Source organism: Dryobates pubescens, chromosome 17, assembly GCF_014839835.1.
Source record: "Dryobates pubescens isolate bDryPub1 chromosome 17, bDryPub1.pri, whole genome shotgun sequence".
NCBI lineage: Eukaryota > Metazoa > Chordata > Aves > Piciformes > Picidae > Dryobates > Dryobates pubescens.
In genome coordinates, this window is record NC_071628.1 from 10,837,241 (window position 1) to 10,859,491 (window position 22,251).

General features: G+C 63.6%; 4 protein-coding genes and 1 long non-coding RNA gene across 5 annotated transcripts; 2 read left to right on the top strand and 3 right to left on the bottom strand.

Moving 5' to 3' along the window:
* The first annotated feature begins 303 nt into the window (after nucleotides 1-303).
* On the top strand, nucleotides 304-4,068 carry MFAP1 (microfibril associated protein 1). Its single transcript, XM_009897324.2, has 9 exons — nucleotides 304-490; nucleotides 610-829; nucleotides 1,096-1,225; nucleotides 1,497-1,684; nucleotides 2,100-2,208; nucleotides 2,286-2,446; nucleotides 2,645-2,804; nucleotides 3,274-3,363; nucleotides 3,485-4,068. Exons 1-9 carry the CDS (start codon nucleotides 412-414, stop codon nucleotides 3,665-3,667), a joined length of 1,320 nt encoding a protein of 439 aa, XP_009895626.2. The 5' UTR covers nucleotides 304-411; the 3' UTR covers nucleotides 3,668-4,068.
* A 271-nt stretch (nucleotides 4,069-4,339) lies between these two features.
* HYPK (huntingtin interacting protein K) lies at nucleotides 4,340-5,311 on the bottom strand. The gene is made up of 4 exons (XM_054169057.1): nucleotides 5,090-5,311; nucleotides 4,906-4,961; nucleotides 4,608-4,659; nucleotides 4,340-4,496 (listed from the first exon to the last, which is right to left on the bottom strand). Exons 1-4 carry the CDS (start codon nucleotides 5,273-5,275, stop codon nucleotides 4,401-4,403), a joined length of 390 nt encoding a protein of 129 aa, XP_054025032.1. The 5' UTR covers nucleotides 5,276-5,311; the 3' UTR covers nucleotides 4,340-4,400.
* A 2,107-nt stretch (nucleotides 5,312-7,418) lies between these two features.
* SERINC4 (serine incorporator 4) lies at nucleotides 7,419-11,601 on the top strand. The gene is given in 12 exon segments (XM_054168995.1): nucleotides 7,419-7,484; nucleotides 7,601-7,747; nucleotides 8,208-8,386; nucleotides 8,464-8,543; nucleotides 8,627-8,720; nucleotides 9,286-9,497; nucleotides 9,788-9,883; nucleotides 9,957-10,083; nucleotides 10,373-10,445; nucleotides 10,736-10,808; nucleotides 10,811-11,042; nucleotides 11,310-11,601. Coding segments are annotated over 12 exon segments (1,581 nt in total). The 5' UTR covers nucleotides 7,419-7,433; the 3' UTR covers nucleotides 11,527-11,601.
* A 5,224-nt stretch (nucleotides 11,602-16,825) lies between these two features.
* SERF2 (small EDRK-rich factor 2) lies at nucleotides 16,826-17,565 on the bottom strand. Its single transcript, XM_054169054.1, has 3 exons — nucleotides 17,470-17,565; nucleotides 17,160-17,268; nucleotides 16,826-17,049 (listed from the first exon to the last, which is right to left on the bottom strand). The coding sequence occupies exons 1-3, from the start codon at nucleotides 17,474-17,476 to the stop codon at nucleotides 16,986-16,988; spliced, it is 180 nt and encodes a 59-aa protein (XP_054025029.1). The 5' UTR covers nucleotides 17,477-17,565; the 3' UTR covers nucleotides 16,826-16,985.
* A 492-nt stretch (nucleotides 17,566-18,057) lies between these two features.
* Nucleotides 18,058-18,652, bottom strand: LOC128897986 (uncharacterized). The gene is made up of 3 exons (XR_008462652.1): nucleotides 18,457-18,652; nucleotides 18,294-18,371; nucleotides 18,058-18,155 (listed from the first exon to the last, which is right to left on the bottom strand). It is a non-coding gene; the product is annotated as an uncharacterized LOC128897986 (long non-coding RNA).
* Nucleotides 18,653-22,251: the final 3,599 nt, after the last annotated feature.

Consider the following 22,251-nt stretch of genomic DNA (forward strand, 5'->3'; position numbering starts at 1 on the left):
GTCAGGAGCTCGGAGCGGCCGGCCCCCAGCGCCCGGCGGTTACCACCCTGCGCGGGACTCGGGCTGCAGGGAGGGAACGGGGCACAAGGAGGAGGACAGCGCCGGGAGCTCCCCGCCGCTCCCCCGCACCGGGCCCGGCCGGGGCCGTCACCGCCTTCACGCAGAACGAGCCGGGACCGGGGCTGAACGCAGGAACCCACTAGAGGCACCGCGGCGCGGCGCCCGGAAGTGACCCCCCCGCCAAGCACCACTGCCGGGCGCTCGCCCCGGCGGCGCCGCGTCCTGCTTCCGACGGAAGTGGGGTCGCGGTTCCGGTTCCGGGTGAGCAGCTGTGCGTAGCTGTTGTCAGAGACCGCTGCACAGCCCTGCACATCCCGGCCCGGCCTGTCCCGGGTCCGTCCCGCCGCCATCATGTCGGTCCCCAGCGCCCTGATGAAGCAGCCGCCCATCCAGTCCACGGCGGGCGCCGTGCCCGTCCGCAACGAGAAGGGTGAGTGAGGGGGTGGTGGCTGGGGTCGGTTGGGCCGTGGGGTGGAAACATGGGGGCCAGGGACTGGCTAGGCCTTGGCAGGGGCACGAAGCACCCCAGTAACGGCCTGGTGCCCGCAGGCGAGCTCTCTATGGAGAAGGTGAAGGTAAAGCGGTACGTGTCGGGGAAGCGGCCTGACTATGCGCCCATGGAGTCCTCGGATGAGGAGGATGAAGAGTTTCAGTTCATCAAGAAGGCGAAAGAGCAGGAGGTGGAGCCCGAGGAGCAGGAGGAGGAACTCGCCAACGACCCCCGGCTGCGGCGCCTCCAGAACCGCATCGCTGAGGACGTGGAGGAGCGGTGAGTACTGGGATCGGTGAGGAACAGTGTCCCTACCCCTGCTCCACATCGGAGCTGCCCACACTGGGGTCTGGGGATCCAGAGTGCATGCTGCCACACTGCATTGAGGAGTGGCAGGAGTGCTAGGCAGAAGCTGGTAATATTCTCCAGGCAGTGTGAGGTTCTCTAGCCTCTGGCTTTTCTCCTGCCTGTATTGTCCTGAACAGACAATTTGTTGCAGCTTCTTTGTATTCGAAGTGCTCTTGTTCACAGGGGTTCTGTTGTAGGCTGGCAAGACACAGAAAAATCGTGGAGCCCGAGGTGGTTGGAGAGAGTGATTCAGAGGTGGAGGGGGAAGCTTGGCGCCTGGAGAGGGAGGACACCAGCGAGGAGGAAGAGGAAGAGATCGATGATGAGGTACGCTTGCGTAGCCAAACAAGGGGCCCATGGAACCCCCTGAACAACACAGGCTGAAATGGCTTTTCACAGGCATGTGGGCTCTCCTGGAGAGCTGCACAACTGTCACAACTCACTGTGAGGTGGGATGGGACACCAGGAGAGGCCATCCTGTGTCCAGAGAGTCAGGCACATTGTCCTGCAGGCAACACCACAGATGTGTTTTGGAGGGAGCAGCAAGAGAGGAGCAGTAGTGGCTGGTGCCTGACTGCTTGGTGTTTGCTTCCGGCAGGAGATTGAGCGGCGGCGTGGGATGATGCGCCAGCGGGCGCAGGAGAGGAAAACCGAGGAGATGGAGGTGATGGAGTTGGAAGATGAGGGTCGATCTGGAGAAGAGTCTGAGTCCGAGTCAGAGTATGAAGAGTACACGGACAGCGAGGACGAGATGGAGCCGCGCCTCAAACCTGTCTTCATCCGCAAGTGGGTGGTGTGGCTGCACGGGTCAGCCCAGGGTGGGGAGATGGAATCTAGGGCTGAGACCTCTGCAGATCTCATTGCCACGGTCTCCTTTTCCTTACCTTCAAGGAGTGCAGGGCAAGCCCTGCACTGACATCCCCTCAACTATTGTGGGATCTGGCTGTGGCCTGCAACCCACTGGCAAGTGTCATACAGTGGCAGAGGGAACCTTTTCTCTCATGGCCTGTGGCTGGGTCTCATGCATGTCTGCAGTCATAGTGGGACAGTGAGTGGAGAGCCCAGAGCTGTGTGGACCCTGTCCACAGAGAGAGTAAAGGTTGAATGTGGCTGTAGAGCAGGATGTGGGAGGTTGTGAGGAGCTGAGCAGCTGCATTGGCTCCTGGAAGGCTGAAGCTGCTGTGGTGGTCCCTGCTTGCAGGAAGGATCGGATCACTGTGCAGGAGCGGGAGGCAGAGGCCCTGAGGCAGAAAGAGCTGGAGCAGGAGGCAAAGAGGATGGCAGAGGAGAGGCGCAAGTACACACTAAAGGTACCAAGGGGCAGGAAGGGGGTCGCACTGGGTGTGGGGCAGACACCACAGCCAGCTTAGCTGGCTGCCTGCTGCAGATTGTAGAGGAGGAAGCAAAGAAGGAATTTGAGGAGAACAAGCGCTCGCTGGCAGCACTGGACGCGCTCGACACAGACGACGAGAACGATGAGGAGGAGTATGAGGCCTGGAAGGTGCGCGAGCTGAAGCGGATCAAACGGGACCGTGAGGAACGAGAGGCGTAAGTTGTCTGCGAAGGAGCTAGGCCGAGGTCCCATGGAAAGCTGAGGTGTCTCCTCTTTGGGATTCCCAGAGTGCTTCTGCCCCTCTTGGGCTGTCTCTGCCCTCCTAGTCAGCAAATACTTGGGACTGGGGCTAGTGGTGGTGCTGGGAAGGTGCCATGGGGACAGGGGCTCTTAAGGGGCTTCTTCTCCCCCAGCATGGAGAAAGAGAAGGCAGAAATTGAGAGGATGCGGAACCTGACGGAGGAGGAGCGGCGCGCTGAGCTGCGGGCCAATGGCAAGGTCATCACCAACAAGGCAGTGAAGGGCAAATACAAGTTCCTGCAGAAGTACTACCACCGCGGCGCCTTCTTCATGGTGAGTGGTGCCAGGGGGCTGGGGAGGGGCTGCATGAAGGCATGGGGACATTGTCTCCCTGCAGGGAGCCCCTGGGACTGGGGGTGTCCTTGGAGGCTGCACACGGCTGAAGTGACCAAGGCGATCTGAACCTGGTCACCTCTTGGGGGCAGAGCGTGAGTGGTGCCACCAACCACTACCATGGGTGGGAGAGTGCATGGCACCGAACAGCTGAGCTGTTTCTTTGCTGCCACTGCAGCTGATGGGCCCTCTCAGAACCAAGCCAGATCTGTGCTGGGTACAGCCAGGCTCTGAGGGCATGAAGATGTCCCCTAGGCCTGCCTCTGTAGTCAACACTAATATCCCCCACCATGGGTCATGAGAGTGGCAACCCCAGCAGAGCATAGATTTGGACTCCTGGTGTGTTTGTCCACCTCTGCTGGTTCTTGCTGGAAGCTGGTGGCTGAGCAAGTGTGTCCCTCTCCTGTAGGATGAAGACGAGGAGGTCTACAAGAGGGACTTCAGTGCCCCAACCCTCGAGGACCACTTCAACAAGACCATCCTGCCCAAAGTCATGCAGGTAGGTGTGTGGGCCAGAGGGTATCAGCCAGCGTGCCGTGGTGCTATATCAAGGGGTCACAGCGAGCTGTGGGTCCCCATGTCCTCCCTGCACACTGCTCACAGACTCTTGTGTTTCCCAGGTCAAGAACTTTGGGCGCTCGGGACGGACCAAGTACACGCACTTGGTGGACCAGGACACCACATCCTTCGACTCAGCTTGGGGCCAGGAGAGTGCCCAGAACACAAAGTTCTTCAAGCAGAAAGCCGCAGGCGTGCGGGATGTCTTCGAGAGGCCCTCAGCCAAGAAACGGAAAACCACCTAAGGGAGCGGGCAGGACAGCACGGCTGACAGCACATCTCTGCCAGCTGCTGCGAGCCTGGACAGGGACAGAAGAGACAGATTGTGCCAGGACTTGTGGCAACCAGCCCTTTGTCTGTCCTGCAGCCCCTGCTGTGGAGACCTGGTGCCATGGAGATGATGGTCTGCCTGTGCCAGCCAGGCCTATGGCCATGCCACCATCCTGCAGGACTGTGGCAGCACCCCCGTCTCCAGTGCACCCACTGCTGGAGGAGTTTGTAGACATCCATCCCCATCTGCTCCTCAGTACCTCCCTGTCACATGCGCTCTCCCCATTTTTGGTGCGGGACAGCAGTGGCACTGTCTCCTCCCCTGTCGTACAGGGTGTGGCTTTTCTATCTGTGCAGGGGCTGGGTTTGATTAAAATGGTCGTTTTCTTACCCGTTTTGGCTGTGTTTGTGGGACACAGGTGTCCTGTTCCTGTGAGACAGGAAGGGCCTGTACAGCCAGGGAGGCAGCACCCAGGGTGGGGGTGTGAGGGCAGCTGTGACAGCTCGTAGGTGCCACCATGCTGAGCTCATCATCACGCCCCAAGAGCACAGGAGAGCAGGCCACACCCAGGATAGGGCACTGCCATATGTAACCCACAGAGCAGGGTCAAGTGCTTGGTGTATCACAGACCACACCGACAGCCCAGCTCCCACCAGTGCTTTATTGGGTGCGGTGCTGGGCGCGTGCCCGTCCAGCGGGCACGGTGCTCAGTTGGTGAGGGTGATGAGAGCCTCCACCACGTTCCCCATGTGCTCCCGCAGGCTCCGCTCTGCAGCTGCCCGCGAGATCTCCATCTCTGTCATCTGTAGGGACACAGGCTAGGCTGATGGAAAACACCCACCAGGCACCCATGGCCACATCGGGCACACAGCCCGAGGCTGGGGATGTGCCACTGTCTGCCCTGATCTACTCACGATCAGCTCTAGGTCCTCCTTCTTGATGGTCACTTTGGCCAGTTCCTTCTCCCTGCGGCAAGAAAAGGACGAAAGCCAGTGACCCACCGGGGTCCTCCAGTGGCTCCCTGCTCCCCGCCGTGGGGGCTCTGGGGCAGGACCGGCCCCCCGCAGCAGCGCAGGCTCCTGGGGGAGGGCCGGAACGCCTGCCACGGAAGCCGCCGACCGGTGCCCGGTACAAGTTCCATAAGGCGATCCGGTGCGGGCGGGGCGCGGACCGGGCCAGTGCCCTGAGTCCCAGGCGAACACGTGTGGTTACCTCTCCTGCTTCGCTTTCTGCTCCCGGGACCTCCGATCTCCGATCACCGACATGGCCTGTCAGGACGAGCGCAGTCACCGCGCCGGACAGGCACCGGGGCGGGCCCCGCCGCGGACATGCAGGCGCGGTGCTCGGGACCCGGCTCGGCATCGCCCGGCCCCCCTCCCGGTCCCGCCCGCCACACCGTCTCTAGGTTGGAGCTCTGAATCTCCTTCTCCTCCGCGTAGTCGGTGACGCGCTCCAGGTCCGCCGCGCCGCTATCGTGCTTCCGTGGCTTCTCGGCCGCCCGGCCGCCCGCCCCATCGCCGCCGCCGCCGGAACCGTTCGGCTCCGTCTCCAGCTCCAGTTCCACATCGCCCTCCGCCGCCATCCCGCCGCCGCTGCTGCTCCCCGCTTCCGATCACGTGCGGCCGCCGTACGCCCCGCTTCCGGTCACGCGCGGCCGCCGGAAGCGGCGGTAGCCCCGGTCCCCGGTTCCTAGTTCTTCCTCTCGGTCCTCACCGCCCTCCCCGCGGGGAGCCCTGCGCCGGCCCATCTCCAGCGGCCGCCGCTTCCCAGGCAGCGGCTCCCCGCCAGTGCTGGACGCTGCGGAGCTGCGGCGGGACGAGCGGCTGCTGGGGCTCCGCGGGGCTCGGGGACGGCGGCTTGAGGGGGCTCCGCGGGGCTCGGGGACGGCGGCTTGAGGGGGTTCCGCAGGGCTCGGGGACGGCGGCTTGAGGGGGTTCCGCAGGGCTCGGGGACGGCGGCTTGAGGGGGTTCCGCGGGGCTCGGGGACGGCGGCTTGAGGGGGTTCCGCGGGGCTCGGGGACGGCGGCTTGAGGGGGTTCCGCGGGGCTCGGGGACGGCGGCTTGAGGGGGCTCCGAGGGATCGGGGACGGCGGCTTGAGGGGGTTCCGCAGGGATCGGGGACGGCGGCTTGCGGGGGTTCCGCAGGGCTCGGGGACGGCGGCTTGCGGGCGCTGCCGCGGCGGCGCCGATCGGGGGACGGCGTTGCCCTGCCCGCCGTCCCTGTGCCGGCCGGGCTAAGCCGGTAAGAGGGTTACGGACCCCGATTTGGCCCCCGCCGCTGCCACATGCCTACGGCCTGGCCCCGCTCTGTGCGGCGGGGAGCGAACCGGCTTTGCAGCACCTCCCGGCTCCGGTAGCCTGAGCCCCGGGCGCTGCTGATTCCGGCCGTGCCACTCCAGCATGGCACTGCCAGGGTGCCGTACAGGAACCTGCCCTGGAGTAGCCTGTGCTGTATTCGCACCGGTATCTATCAGCTCCTCCCCATCATGGAATCAGAATTGCTTGGGCTGGAAGAGACCTTTCAGATCATGGAGTCCAACCATTAACCCAGCACTGCCAGGTCACTACTAAATCACGTGCCACAGCACCATAGCTCCACAGCTTTGGAACCCCTCCAGGGATGGAAATTCCAGCACTGTCCTGGGCAGGCTTAGCCAGGCCTTGACAACCCTCAAGAGGAAGAAATTGTTCCTCATGTCCAACCTAAACCTCCCCTGGGGCAACTTGAGGCTATTTACTCTTGTCTCCTATGCCCACTGTACCAAACACTGCATCCCCTTTGCTAAGCCATGTGGGCCTGGCTGCCCTCCACTCCTGGCTTCCCACTGCTCCCAATGCAGGGATACATGGAGACAAGCCAGCCAAGGCACCCCTGAGATCCCAGGGGCTGTGGGGCCAACCGTGAGCAGCAGCTGAACACCCCCAAAGCCTCACACCCTTGCAGGAGGCAGATTGGGAATGGGAAGAGTAGAAGCAAACAAACTTAGGAGTTTGTGGGACACTAACCTGGGAGGAACAGGAGGGAAATTACTCCCCCCCCAGCCCTGTGAAGGGTACTGGTCCTCATCACCGCCTGGCAGCAGCTGGTACTCAGCCAGTCTCCAAGCAACAGCTGCTAGGAGCCAAACCCTCTGCCCCCAGAGTCACTGACTGGGCTGGTGCTGCGTCATGCCCGTGGGGTCAGATGTCCCAACCCTGTCCCCTCCTGGCCTCCTGCGTTGATGCTGGGCAAGTGCCACGCAGCCGCAGCTGTGTGGAGGCTGCTCTGGCGTGAAGCCAAAGCTGCAGAGGAGGAGCTGGAGGAGGGTGACACCAGCACAGCCCCTGCAGCAGCAATGGGGTCCCTGCACCCCTTGCTTTGTCCCCTGCCCCATAGGGTGCCCATCTTCTTCAGGTGCCTTTGCATCCCTTCTAGCCCTTTGGTAGCCCTATACCCATTCAACCACCATATCACCACTCTGGGACCATTGACTGCCACTCAGACAAAATGCACACCACAGATGCCATGTGCCCTCCATGCCAGCCTGTGCCCAGTCTGTCTACCACAGCCTCATCCTGTCCAGCGGGGCAGCAAGGTCCCAGGCAGGAGTGTCCATGGCCTGGGGTCACTGGTGGACCCTGGATGGGCTGCCAGCGGTGGCTGCTGGGAGGTAGCAGTGAGCAGATGGTGGGGCGGGCCGAGCTGACAATCCCCCTAATCCCATCAGGGCAGTGGGGGCTGAGCGGAGCCAAGCTGGGCCATGGCGGGCACACGGGCACACGGGCACCTCCTGCACTCGCCACTCTGCCAGGTGGGAATGAAGGCACTGCTGGGGCTGGGGATAGGGCTGAACTGTGGTGGGGATGCCAGGAGGGACTGGGGGGTATTCTGGCCTATGGGGGTCCCTGCTGACTGTTCTTCCCCCAGCTGTGCTGCAGCTGTGGCTGCAGTGCCTGCCGCGGGCTCCGTGTGTCCACGGGCACCCGCATCCTCTACACGCTCCTGCACGTCCTGGCCTCTGCTGTCTGCTGCCTCATGCTGTCCCGCACCGTGGCCCAGGCGATCAGGGAGAAGGTGAAGGCAGAAGCTGGAACATCCAGGGTGACAGGGGTCTCAAGGGCACTGGGGGTGCCAGAGCTCCCAGGGGTACTGCAAGTGTTGGAGATCCAAGGGACACTGAGGGTGCTGGTGGGTGCCAGGGGTACCATGAGTGGTGGGAATGCCAGCGTGCCAGGCATCTCAGAGGCACTTAGGAGTCCCAGGAACAGTAGAGGTGCCAGAAATGCAAAGGGAGTCAAGAGTACTGAAATGCTGGGAATACTGGGAGTAACAGGGCTGCTGGGACTGTCAAGGGTGCTGGAGGTGCCAATGGAGAAAGGGTGCCAGGGTTACTGAAGATGCAGGACTTGCCTGGTGTGATGGAGGTCCCAAGGATGCTAGAGGTGTCAGGAGTCCAAGGGTGCTGGGTGCTGCGGGTGCCAAGGGATACTGGGCACACCAGCAGCCCCATCCTGTCACTTGTCTGTGCCTGCAGATGCCCTTCTCGGCGGTGCTGTGCGAACATCTGCCTGGGGGCAGGGACTGTGAGCGGATGGTGGGCTCCTCAGCTGTGTACCGGGTCTGTTTTGGCACCTCCTGCTTCCACCTGGCACAGGCTGCTCTGCTCTTCAATGTGCGCTCTAGCACCGACTGTCGTGCTCAGCTTCACAATGGGTACAAGCATGGGGCTGGGCTGGCTGCCAGGGGGACCAGAGGTGCCAGGGGCCCTGTCAATGTTGACCGTCCTGCAGGTTCTGGCTCCTGAAACTGCTGCTGCTGGTGGGGCTCTGTGCTGCCAGCTTCTTCATCCCTGAGGATGGCTTCATCCAAGGTATGTTCTTCACCCTGCCTGATCTGGCAACTTGGGTTCCTGCAGGCCTGCTGTGCCAGCCCCACTCTGCCCTCTCCTCCTAGCCTGGCACTACACAGGTGTCTGTGGGGGCTTCGCCTTCATCCTCATCCAGCTGGTGCTGATCACAGCCTTTGCCCACACTTGGAACAAGAACTGGTGAGTGCCAGGGTGTTGGGTGGGCACCTAGAATCATAGAACCATAGAATCAATAAGGTTGGAAAAGACCTCAAAGATCATCAAGTCCAACCTGTCACCCAACACCTCACGAATACTAAACCATGGCACCAAGTGCCATGTCCAATCCCCTCTTGAACACCTCCAGGGATGGTGACTCCACCACCTCCCTGGGCAGCACATTCCAATGACTAACAACTCTCTCTGTGAGGAACTTTCTCCTCATCTCGAGCCTAAACTTCCCCTGGCACAGCTCGAGAATGTGTCCTCTTGTTCTGGTGCTGGTTGCCTGGGAGAAGAGACCAACCCTCTCCTGGCTGCAACCTCCCTTCAGGTAGTTGTAGAGAGCAATAAGGTCTCCCCTGAGCCTCCTCTTCTCCAGGCTAAACAATCCCAGCTCCCTCAGCCTCTCCTCTAGGGCTTGTGCTCAAAACCTTTCCCCAGCCTCATTGCCCTTCTCTGGACACGTTCGAGAGCCTCAATGCTAGACTCATAGAATCAATAAGGAGAGCTGCCTGCTGCCAGCTCTCACCCGCTCTCCTGGCAGGCTGACGGGAGCGGCGCAGGACAAGCGGTGGTATCTGGCCGTGCTGCTGGCCACTGCTGCCTTCTACACTCTCGCCTCGGCCGCCTTCTCCTTCCTCTACAAGTACTACACCCATCCAGCCGCCTGCCTTCTCAACAAGGTGCTGCTCACCCTCAACGGCAGCCTCTGTGGCATCATGTCCTTCATCTCCATCACACCCTGCGTGCAGCTCCGTGAGTACCATGTGGCGTGGAATGGCATGGAACGGCATGGCATGGCGCAGTGGAGCTTGCTGCATTGCGAGGCTGGCCATGGGGCTGTAGGGATGCTGTGGGCTCTCAGTTTGGGACCACCGCTCAGTCACCTGGAGAAGATACAGCTCCTCGGGTGTCCCACTGGCCCCTTCTGTGCCTCAGAGTAGCGTGTTGGTCAGGGGAGCAATGGGAGGAGGCTGCAAATTGCCTACCAGAGCCCATTCACCAGCCATAGCGCTCTGGTCACACCTCTACCCCTACCCTTGCAGGGCAGCCACGATCGGGGCTGCTGCAGTCCTCCATCATCAGCTGCTACGTGATGTACCTCACCTTCTCTGCGCTGTCCAGCCGGCCCCCAGAGAGAGGTGGGTGCTCCCACTGCCCCTGGCAGCATGCTCTGCCCGGCCACTCCCATGCCTCACCTCCACCTCCCCACAGTGCTCTACAAGGGGCAGAACCTCACCGTCTGCTTCCCGGGCGTGCGGCAGGACGAGCTGCAGACCGAGGACACCACCGTGGCCGTCCTGGGGGCTGCCATCATGTACGCCTGTGTCCTCTTCGCATGGTGCGTGTGCCCATAGTGCAGGGTGGGCAGGGTGACCACAGCACCAGCTCTTCCGGTCATGGCCAGCCCGGTGGGCACTGCGTGGGAACCCTGTCCTCAGCCTGTGGCATGGGAAATCCCAAGAGCCAGAGCATGCAGGGCATCTGTGGATGGGCAAGGGCAGCACAGTGACCCCGGGCATGGCACAACAGGTCTCCTGTAGCCGTGTCAAATCCATGGGGCAGGCTGGGGGCCTGGCACAGGGTGATGGATGGCCATGTGACTATTTCTGCCTCTCTTCTGGGCGCAGCAATGAAGCCTCCTACCTCGCTGAGATCTTTGGGCCACTCTGGATGGTCAAAGTCTACAGCTTCGAGTTTAAAGTGAGTTCAGAAGCTGCCCTGCCTCAACTGTACCCTGTGCCCTCCTGCCACAGGGCACCCCATGCACACGGCTTCCAGCCTTCATCCAGGGACTGGGGCAGGATTGTCCAGCCAAACACCAGGGTGGGGTTCCCCTGGAGTATCCTCACTTGTGTGAGCTCCATGATTCCAGGTGGCCCCAGCACCAGGCAGGGCCAGATCCTATGTCAGGGCTTAGCCCAACAGTGGCAGCCACGGGGCCAGGGTGCCCTGCCCCAGCAGTACCTGCCACCACACTGCTGTCTCTGCAGAAACCTTCCTGCTGCTTCTGTTGCCCTGAGAAGATGGAGGAGGAGCTGAGAGGTGGGTGCAGAGCAGACACTGGGTGCCTGTGTCCCATCCCAGAGGTGCAGGTGAGCAGGGGCTGCAGGAGCCACCCTGCTCCCACTGTGCTTTCCCAGGAACCGAGCCAACACGTGAACAAGTGGAGGAGAGCAATGGGGGACAGTGCATGGTCCAGGATGAGCGAGACCGGGTGGTCTACAGCTACTCAGCCTTCCACTTCGTCTTCTTCCTCGCGTCACTCTACGTCATGATGACCCTCACCAACTGGTTCAGGTATGGTCTGCGCTGCTGCCCAGCCCCCTGTACTCTCGCTCCCCTTGCCTCTTACTCATGCAGCCATCCAGTCTGGACTGCAACCCTGCCAGCATCATCACGCCCAGCATTGTCACCTCCAACATCAGCACCCTGCCGAAGGGTCTCTGTGGCTGGTGGGATGTGCCCAGGGACACAGCTGCTGGGATCGGGGTGACCCAGTGCCTGGCACTGGGATCCCCTGTGTCAGCATCCCGTGCATGCCCAACACCTGCCTTCTCCCTCCAGCTATGAGAATGCTGTGCTGGAGACCACCTTCACACATGGCAGTTGGTCAACCTTCTGGGTGAAGATGTCCTCCTGTTGGGCCTGTGTGCTGCTCTACCTCTGGCTGCTGCTGAGTCCCCTCTGCCTCCGCGGCTCCCCCCAGCACCGTCGCAGCAGCTCAGCCGTGCGTGTCCTGCGACGACGACGTGCTTCACAGCGCATCAGCGTCTCCACGTAGTCCTTGCTGGGGTGGACTGTGCCAGACAGCAGCCAGGGCTGGTTCCTGCCATGCTCTGTGCCTGTGCCCTGGCCTTGCAGGAGTCCCCTGACCTCCTTCCCCAGGAGACAGTGGCATTGAGGGGGACCCAGGGGGTGGGTGCTCCCAGGGACACGGGTCCTGCACTGATCTGGGGCCATCCAAGGGACCAGCTGGAGCTAGCCAGGGTGGTGGGTGCTCAGTGTCAGCTGATGCCAGACTCCCTCCAGGCAGGAAGGCAGCTCCTACCATGCTGGCTGCCAGCCCAGCTGCCCTGGCCTGGGGCCTGCCAGGGGAGCAGGCCTGTCTCCGCTCACCTGCTGGCAGCGTGCTTGTTGTAAATAATTCCTTGAATACATTTTTATATAAAACTCTGTGCCAAGCTTGTGCCTTCTGACCACACACAGACTGTGGCTCTGAAGTTGGGCGAGGCAGTGCCCACAGTACCCCATGGGCAAAGCTGTCTTTGAGTGGGGAGAGGGAGGATGAACAGGGAGGGTGGAGAGGAGGTGGCAAAGCAGAGAGCACTGGGCTAGGGTCCAGGGCTCCCCAAGTGTGTTCAAGCCATGGTCAGTGCCCCCAACCCCTGGTGAAGCCCCCCTGTCCTGCCCAGAACACAGGGATGGCTCTGGCACAGTGAGGCTGGTACACCAGTCTTGTGAGCCATCAGAGCTACAGCCTGGGCCAGCAGCAGGGCCAGCACAGGGGCAGCAGCCCCAGGCAAGCCTAGGCAGCAGGAACTCCCAAGGACTGCCCCAGGACACCGAGGACAACAGCAGGGTCCTGTGGGCACCATGCCCAGCCATGGCTCCAGCTGCTCCTGTCCTGTCTCTTCCCATCCCACCACATCAGCTGCCCCTTTTCCCTGGGGCTGCAGTCACAGCACCTCCAGACCACTCTCCACCTCATCTGCTCTCTGTGGCTGGGGAAAGCAGCAGGAGGATGGATCAATGGGCAGATGGAGCCCCTGGTACCTGCCAGTGCCTCAGTGAGAGAGGAAAACAGGGAGAGCTGGAAGCAGCAGGTGGAGGTACTGGTGGGGACACTAGAACAAGCCAGGACAGCATGGGGCCCAGCCCAGCTGCCAAGGAGGGCACAGTGCCAGCCCTGCCAGGGCCCCTGCCCCACCCACAGGGCAAATATGCTAGGTGGCCCCACGGGGCCTGGCAGCACCAAGGGGCCACAGCACCAGATGCACTCAACAGGCACCACCACTGAGACAGCTGGTATCAGACAGAGACCAACTCCTGTGGCCAGGGCTCCTGTCAGGTCCTGTGCCCACTAGCCCACTGCAGCGGGCAGGATACAGGACAGCAGGAGGCAAGGACAGCACCGCAGGGTGAGTGGCACTGGGGTCTGCTCAGTCCTGGTACAGCTGCTGTGGGGTCCCTGCCTGGGGCATTGCAGGCTGCACTGGGAGCGGGGGTTGGCAGTGCCCAGCACTTCAGGGCTGCAGCTGGCACTTCTCCTTCCTCAGGAGATGGAGGGATCCACAGAGGGCTCAGGGACAGGCATTGGGTGGCTGTGGCATCAGCTTGGGGACATCAGTCAGGTAGGCTTGGGCAGTGGTTGGGTGGTGGACCCTGCAGCCCTGGGCACCCTGGGGTTCCTCAGTGATATGAGCTGTGCCCCAGCAGAGTCCCTCTTGGCTGCCCAGGAGAACCTCCAGCTGCGTGGCACCCTGCACGAGGCTGAGTGTGGCATCTCCCGGCTGTGGGAGGAGATGGAGCAGCTCCGGGGGGACTTCTCTGAGCAGGTCCAGCAGCGCAAGAGGTGCAGGCATGTTGGGGGAAAGGCATGGCAGGGCTGTTCCCAGGTCTGTGGAGGCCCTGCCTGTGCATGGTGCAGTGCCAGCACGGTGGCAGTGCCAGCAGGTGCCCTGCAGAGCCAGACCAGAGGCAGGGGGGCTCTGCCTTCTCCTATGTGCTCCTGCCCACCTGGCTGCCATGGCGAGAGCCAGGTGTCCATAGGGCAATGCTGCCTTGGCCCCATCGTGAGCACGGGCAGCTGGGAATCCTGCCCAGAGCTGCTGGCACATCCCTCCAGGCCCGTTGTTGACAAGCCCTGCAACACTGGGTGTCCCTTGGGGCTCCCTGACTGTATCAGCACCTCCAGAGGCACCTCTGCTGCCCCCACTGTGAGGTGCCAGAAGTGTTGGGGCTGGCAAACCCTGTGCAGGTGAAATGGCAGTCCCAAGGAACCCTGCTGTGAGGATGCCACCCTGTCCCTGCAGGGAGCAGCTGGTTCTGCAGGAGATGGCAGAGGAGAACCTGGCAATCACCAGCTACGTCCGGATGCTGCAGTATGTCCAGCCGGGCCAGGCAGCAGCCCCCAGAGACATGCCCCTGGCCTGGGGGGTGCCAGGGGTGGGGCTGCAGCCCTCCCCTGGCTCAGTCCTGCTGTTGCTGGGCTCAGACTGCTCCCTCCCAGCAGGACAATGAACAGGAGTCTCCATGAGAGCAACAGCCTCCTGCGCTCAGCCCCACTGCTCCACTCAACCGCAGACCCGCTGGTGGTGAGCCTGGCAGTGCACGGGGCTGGCACCCACGTAGGAGAGGACAGGGGGCCAAGACTGGCACCCACCGAGGCAGGGGAGGGTAGGGGTGCTGGGTAATGTCCATTCCATAGGAGCCAGGGTGCACTGGCTGCCTGCCCTTGCTCACCCTGCAGCACCCCTGGCTTGTGGGGACACAGTGGGCTGCTGCCTGTACTCTGGGACCCACATGAGCCCCTGGAGCTGGAGGTCTGAGTAGCCTCTGCCACAGGTACTCCTCTAGGGTGCTTCTGATGAATGCCTTCTGTCCTGCAGCTGTCCCCCCTTGCCCGGCCTTGCAGCCCCCTTGCTGCCCACCCAAAGCACCCCTGCAGCAGGTAAGAGGTGGAGAGTAGGGAAGCAGCGCTGGCTGTAGATCCCCACCCTGAGCACTTTCCTATGGCACAGGCGTGGGGGGCACGAGGCCCTGCAACTCCTGCTCCCTGCTGCAGCCTCCCAGGCAGATAGAGACCTGGGCCACAGCAGTGCCAGCCTCACACAGAAGCAGAGCTCAGCCTCCAGCATGGACACCACCTCCTCACTCAGCAGTGTGGGCAGCCAGAGTTCATGGGACCGTCCCTACAGCAGCCCCCACCAGGGCACTGAGGTGAAGAACCCACCACCAATTCAGCATCTTGGTCTGGGGAGAGGGACATGGCTCTGCTCACCTGCAGCTCCTAGGGTCAGGCCCAACACCATGGCATCTGTCACTCAGCAGGTCCCCAGCCCCCTGACAAGGGAAGCAGAGGGACCCAGCAGTTCTCCCAGAAACCTTGGCAAAAGGAAGCTTCCTGCCTTCACAGCAGAGGTAACCAGCAACTCCCCATCCGTTGTGATGGGCCAGGCTGGGAGGGGAGCTAGGGCACAACTCCACCCTGTGCCAACAACCCACCACCACCCACTGCTTATCTCATCAGGAATGTGAGAGGCAGGAACCTGCACTCCCCTGCCCCATGTACCGGCTGGTATTAGCAGGAGACAGCGGCACAGGGAAGTCCAGCTTCCTGCTGCGCCTCTGCATGAACGAATTCAGAGCAGACATCTCCAGTACCCTTGGTAGCACACTCAGGACTGCCCCACTGCCCAGAGCTGCCCTGCCCCCAGCACCCTGGGTACTTGGCTGGGGCAGAGGCAGAAGAGCAGCACCCAACTGTCTCTCCTGGCAGGAGTGGACTTCCAAATAAAGCAGCTGCTGGTGGATGGGGAACAAACCACATTACAGATCTGGGACACAGCTGGGCAGGAGAGGTGAGGGTACAGGATCTGGGGGTCATGCCAGGTGCTGCTCTAGCAGCAGCCCCACGGGCTGGCAGTCACTGCAGCAGCAGCAGTGACAGCCCTGCCCAGGTACCGGAGCATTGCCCAGTCCTACTTCCGCAAAGCCCACGGGGTGCTGCTCCTCTACGACATCAGCTCCCCGAGCAGCTTCCTCAGTGTCCGCCACTGGATTGAGGACATCAAGGTAGGGGAAGGGTCTTGACAGGTTTCCAGGCCCCCTGGAGCATGGCAGGAGCCCTGGGGTTTCCTCAGGGACAGCTGGACTGTGCCATGCCCCAGGCAGTGCTGGGGGAGCTGGAGTGAAAGCTGGGTTGCTTGCTAAGCAAGGTGAGGGACCAGGCCCTGGGGATGCTTCCCCCTACTTCTCCCTTCTGATGGTGTGTCAAGTCTGGAACCACACTTGGCACAAGCATCATGGGAGGCAGCTGATGTGTGTGGCAGAGCTCTGAAGCTCCTGGAGGACATGGGCAACAGTGGTGGCTGGGAGCTGCCCCACTCTTCCTCCCTTCCCACAGGCCATGGAACAGCCACTGCCAATCATGCTGGTGGGGAACAAGATGGACCTGAGGTCTGACCTGCCAATGACTGCGGGGGTCCACACAGCCCAGGGGCAGCAGCTGGCCATGGTGAGCAGCCATACCTCAGGCCCTGGAGAAGCAGGGACCTGGCAGGGACGCCACTGACAGCCTCTACTCCCCCAGGCCCACAGGTCCCTGTTCTGTGAGACCAGTGCCAAGGATGGCACCAACGTGGTGGAGGCTGTGCTGCACCTGGCACGGTAAGGAGTTCTGTTGGCTGTGGTACACAGTTCTAAGTCGAGCAAGGCCCATGGAACTAGCACCCATAGGCTCCATCCTGCTGCAGTGATGGGGCTGGCTGACACCAGTGCTCTGTGCCCCATAGGGAAGTGAAGAGTATGGGTCAGAGCAAAGGCCTCAGCATAGGACCAGACCTCAGCATTGCCCCAAGAACAGCTCCACACTGCTGCTGGACCTAGCACAGGAAACAGAATGGTCGCTGGCTCTGCGTCCTCACCATGGACAAATCTCACTCTAAAGGCATCTGCAGAGGAGCTGCAGAGCTAGCACCTCACCCTGCTCCAGCTCCTGCTGGTCCCACCAGCTGCAGGAGGCCCAGCCGCCATCACCGCAGCATCACCCACAGCCCCCTTTCCCTCCATCTCAAGCCATCGTCCCTCTTCAGTGTGACCCTCCCCTGCTTCTATCCCCCGGGCTCTGAGGCATGCCATTTTCAGCCTGCGGCTGCACCCCGACCCCCCAGCGATGCCCACAAACACCTTTCAGGCTAAGCCCCCTTTTTGTTCTGTACCGTGAAGATGCAGCGGCTCCACAGCGGCGCTCACTCCATCCTCCGCCTCCCCGCAGCGAACACTGCCTCCCGGCGGCAGTGCGCCCCCAACCCCCGGCCTCAGTCCCCCCCACCCGGGCGTACGGAGAAAGGAGACGGTCATGCCGGGCTCCACAAGCTACTTTAATAGGAGACGGTCCCAAGGCGGGCTCAGGGCGCTGCCGGAGTCCCCGGCGGGGCGGCCTGGTCCCGGGGCTGCAGCGGGCATCCTGCCGGCGGGCGGCCCGGCCCCAGGGCGGCGGCAGCCCGGTCAAGCCCGGGGCTACTTGGCGCCCTCCTTCTTCTCGTCGGCCTTCTTCTGCTTCTGCTGCATGATCTCCGAGTCCCTGCGGGAGAGCACGTCGCCGGGCTGGCAGCGGTACTGGCACCACCGCGGGAACGGGACTGGGAATCGGGGCGGGGATAGGGGGGACGGCGGGCTCGGAACGGCGCTCACCTCTGCTTGCGGGCGGCGGCTGAGAGCCCGTCGTCCCGCCGCTTGCCCTTGCCCGAGTCGCTCTGCTTCTTCAGGTTCTTCTGCCGCGCCAGTTCGCGCTGGTTCCCGCCTGCGACGGCGCGGCCGCCTCAGAACGGCCCCGGGCCGGGGCCCGGCCCCGCGGCCCAGGCCCAGGCCCAACCCCGCGGCCCAGCCCACGCCCTTGGCCCCACAGGTCACGGCGTCGCCCCCACCCCCCAAGCCGGCCCCGGCCCGCAGGGTGGGTCTCGGCTCTGCTCCCCCTGCCCGGCCGGGCCGGGCCCGCACTCACGGGTCATGGCGCCGCTGCCTCCCGCCCTCCGCTCCGCCGCCACGTCCCGCACTGACCCCCCCCTGCGCCCCGCCCCGCGCTGCTCTTTAAGGGCGCGGCCCAGCCAATCCCCGCACAGAAACCCCCCCTGCCGCCCTTCTATTGGTGATCCTCTTTGCCTAGGCCCCGCCTGATTGGCCGCGGGCTATGGCTGCCATTCTGCCTGCGGGGGCGAAAAAGCCGGAAGCCAGGGCGCAGGCGCCGGAGCGGCGTTCATCCGCCAGGGGGCGCGGCCGCAGGGCGGGCAGGGCCACGCCGGGCCGGGCCGGGCCGGGCCGACGCTTTCCCCTCCCCTTGGCCCAATGCCCACTGGGCGCCACGGGGACCCCGCGAGGCGCGCAGCTTTCTCCGTCCACCTTCTCTTCCATCCACGGCAGGGATGCTCGTCCGAGTGGGCACCGGGGGCGCGGGGCCAGTCACGCCTCTCCTTCCGCTGCGGGCGGTGCTGGGGCCCTGCGGGGAGTGATTGCTGTGAGCGACGGTCGGGACGCACACAGCCTGCCCCCGACGGCCCAGTTCGCCAGCACGCCTACGCACCCGCGGCTCGGAGGAGGTGGCGGCGTTGAGCCATAGTGGGGCTCCGAAGGGGCGGCGTGGTCTGGGGGGCTCCGTCGGTTCAGCAGCCGTGAAAGCTCGGCGTGGATCACCTGGGGATGGCAGAGCGGCTGGAGCGGGCGCATCCCACGACAGTCCTGGTGCCCCTCGAGCCGGGCTCCTGTGGGACCCCCGCTCGCCCCAATACTTTTGGTATCCAGTTTCTGCGGAACCGCGCTGCCGGCTCGGACCTTGTTCGCTGGGTCTAGCTCCAGGGCTCGCCTCAGATCTACAGCTGCCTCCTCGTCCCGGCCCTGCTGCGCCAGCAGCTGCGGAGAGAGGAGCCGGCGGTGGCGAGCAGCGGGGCTGTGCCGGGCTGCGGGCGGGGCGGGGTGGGGTGGGTTGCTGGTCTACCTGCCCCCGACGGAGCAGCGCCCGGCCGTTGTCCGGGCTGATGCGGAGGACCGCCTCGCAGGACGCCAGCGCCTCGTCCGCCCTCTCCAGCTTCAGCTCCGCGGCCGCGCAGTTGTTGAAGCACTTGACACGCTGCTCCCGCAGCTCCTCTTCCTCCTCTGGCCCCGGTGGGGCTGCAGGACAAGTGAAGCCTCAGTACCCCGCCCCGCCCCGCTGCCCCAGCCCTCCTCACTCCTCCCGGTCTCACCGGTAGCGGGGCCGTCGAGGGCGCGCAGGGCCAGGCGGTACGAGCCTAGCGCCGCCTCGAAGTCGCCCCGCGCGAAGTGGAAGTTGCCCCTTTCCCTGCGTTGCGAGCCCAGGCACAGGCGGGCGGCGGGTGGGAGCGGCTGCGCCTCGGGGTCGTCCCGCACCTCCAGCAGCGTCACTTCGAACATCAGCGAGGCTTCCGGGGGCACGTCGGGCTCCCTGCAGGAACATCGCCGGCTGCCGCTGCCCCTGCCCCCTAGCCCTGCCTCCGCCTCTGTCAGCTCTTGACAGTTTCTGGCTCTTGCGTTTTCCCGCCCGCCCCCTGCCCGCCCCCGGTTCCGGTTCATACTCCGGCCCCTGCTCTGCTGGTCCCCCTGTCCATCCCAGTCGCCCTGCCCGCCAGTCCTACCTGCCCGGGCGGCCGTAGCCATAGGGAAAGGCGGCGAGAAAGAAGGAGATTTCCCCGGGCTGCATGGTAGGGACGCCCAGTTCCAGAGCCTGCAGACATGGGCACGGCAGGTCTGACCGGGCTCTGTATCGGGCACCACTCAGCCCGCCTCCGCGCTTCGGCCGGAGCTGACCTGCACGACGTCGCCGTGGCCCGGCACGAAGCTGAGCAGCGGGTCCCGCTCCACCAGGCCGCCGTCCTCCAGGGCTCCCAGCACCTTCACCGACACCACCTGGCCCGGACCCGGCCGCGGCCCGCCCTGCCCGTCCTGCACCACGCGCTTCCGCAGCAGCCGGTCCTCTGCGAGCGGTGGGGGAACCTGAGAGTCGTTCCAGGGCTCGGCATCCCCGACCTAACACCCCTTGGAGCCCGGCACTCAGGAGCGCTCACCCGTTAGGTCGCTCCAGCCGTCGGCCCCAAAGAGCGGCCCAAAGCTGCCGGGGCCCAGAGCCACCAACGCCTCCAGCCGCTGGTAGAAGAGCTGCTCCTCGTCGCGCACCGACGGCAGCGGGATGGTGGTGTGGGGCAGGAGGAATCTCACCCTCCTGTCTCGGCCGGGACCCTGCGGCTGGTTTCCGGCCCCTGCATCCCTCTCCGGGGAGCCGCCGGGAGAGGGTCCCGGCATGACAATCCTCAGCCCGGCTCGTCCCCCGCCGCTATCACCCGGCCTCGGTCTGGACTTCCTCCGCGCTCAGCGGCGGGCGGCTGCGGCCCCCAGCCCTCACCGGGCACGTCGCCGTGGGCTCCGCCGCGCCGCAACTGCCCAGGGCCGCCCGGGCCGGGGCCGCCGCCGAGCGCATCCCGCCTCGCCGTTACTTAATACCGGGAAGCCGCTCAGGGGATTAGCCCAGGGCAGCGGCAAAAATAGCCGGCTCAGGCCGACCCCCGCCGCCGTCGCCCCGCCCCGCCACTGCCACCCGGGAGCGGCCTGGGGCCGCCCGCCGTGGTCCCACACTCCGGGCCCATGAGGAGCTTGTTCCGGTACCATCAGAACTGGGTGCAGGCGGGAGTAATCGGTGGCCGTTGTTGCAGGGGACGACGGTGCCGTGATTGCTCTTCAGGACAGCCGGAGGAATGAGTGAGAGGACTGTCGACGAAAAAGGGTACCGAGGAACTCACGATGGCCCAGAGGGTGGAGGACCGGGAGGGACCGGGGAGCACAGAGCGGCCACCGCTTGCAGGGACTAAGGGACAACCAAGGGATACGGAAGAGCCTGTGGCAGGCACAACTTGAGGGGACCGGGGGAAATGGGGAAACTAGGCAGGCCGGAGGTAAGTGGTCTGGGGACGGGGGAGACTGAAAGAACGAGTGCAGTTCCCCCGGGCCGGGTCCCCGCAGTTCTCCCAGCGGTGGGAACAAGGGGCGGCGGGCTACACCATGGAGTGGATCCAGCACGCCCCAGGGAAGGGGAAGGTGAAGGCTCGGGGTAGGGGGCACATCCTTGACAGCCGCCGGCGGTGCCGGGAGGCTCCGGGATGCCCCGGGACACTTTTCCAGCTCTTCGCCTTCACAGTCTCCCGCTGCAGCCGGGATGGAGGTGCGACTGGCCGAGCCCTGGTCACTCCGACGGACGCCCCAGTCCCCCGGCCCCTCTGAGCTCGGGGCTGTGCCGGCGACACCGTCTCGGAGTCAGCTGCGGATGGTAGGAAACCTGCCCCGGGCTACTGGCTCCCACCAGTCGTGCCCTTCTCGTGGTTCCCGGTGGCCCCGGACCTGCAGCTGATGCCCTTCCCGCGCCTGTCACGCTGAGCTCCCCTGCAGGGACACCCAGAGTACTACTCCCTGCCAAGCCAGGGCTTGGGGGCCCTGCTCTCCCCCAGCACTGCCTCCTCCTCACCATGGTCAGGGCAGCAGCTCCACACACGCAGAGGGTTGAGGCTGCACCAGTAAGCAAGAGGCAGGAGTGGTAGTGGGAGAGCTGTGCGGTGGGATGGAGGACTTCCCAGGGGTCATAGCCCAAGAGCAGCAGCTGCAGCACAGGTAGAGCAGGGTCTTCAGGCAAGACCAATCCACATCTCTGCTTCTTGGGCTCTTGGTGTTTATAGACACATTCCTGTTTCTGCTGTCCCAGGAGCCAGGAGCGCAGACTCTCAGCCCCATCTGGTGCTTCTGCAGCACACCGCAGCCCACACTGCCCTCAGGCCACGTGCAGAAGCCTTCTCAAGGTGGCAAGCACTCAGGGGCTTGAGCAGAAGAAAGCTTTGGGGGGGGGTGTGTGCAGGGAGAACCTGCTTCCATCCCCAAAGCATTTGGCTTTCTCTCTGTGCCTCTTTCCCAGAAAACCCTCCCTCACCCCTAGCCCAAACAGTCCAGAGCTCTGGAATGTGCCTCTGCCACCCCCTGGCATGGTGCAACAGCAGAGAGGGTGAAGCTGCCCTGTGAACTTGTGACATGGGATGCCGATGCAGGGCCCAGGACAGGCCTATGCCAGAGCAAGCTTGTCTGGCAGAAGTGCCTGGCAGAGCTGGATTTCTCAGGTGGGACAGGACCTGCTTCACCTCTAGGAGCAGCAGGTAAAGGACTGCACAGCCCTGCCTGCTTACTGCCCCTCACACCCAGGGCTTCAGCAAGGTGACACAGCACTGCCAGCCCCAGACCCTGCCAAGAGCAAGGGCTGTAATCCAGAGCTCCTGCAGACCCAGGGAGGACAAGCTTTCCTGGTGGTGGCAGGAGATACCATTCCCTCTGCTTGGTGGAGCAGAGTGTACCATGTTGGAGCAGCACAGCCTGGATGCTCACAGCAGTGACACAAGCCATGAGAAAACTGGCATAAGAAGTGAAAGGCAAGAGACCTGCAGGCAGCAGTTCTGGGCTGCAAAGGAAAGGGCAAAGCTAGGGACCTAGAAATCCTTCGTTGAGGTCAAAAGAACCCTGTGAGTGCATTACTCAAACCTTCAAGTGGTGGCTGCCCTCTCATCAGTTTTCCATGAGACCAAGGCCTGTGTCAGTCACCTTTGCTAACTACAAATCTCTCTTCAGATGTCTGTTTCTCCTCATCTGAAGCCTCATTAGCTCCAGTAATTGCAGCACACAGTAAGGGGTATCTGGGTAGCCAACAGCACTACAACACCCTTCTGCCATTCTTTCTCCCTCTTGCCGG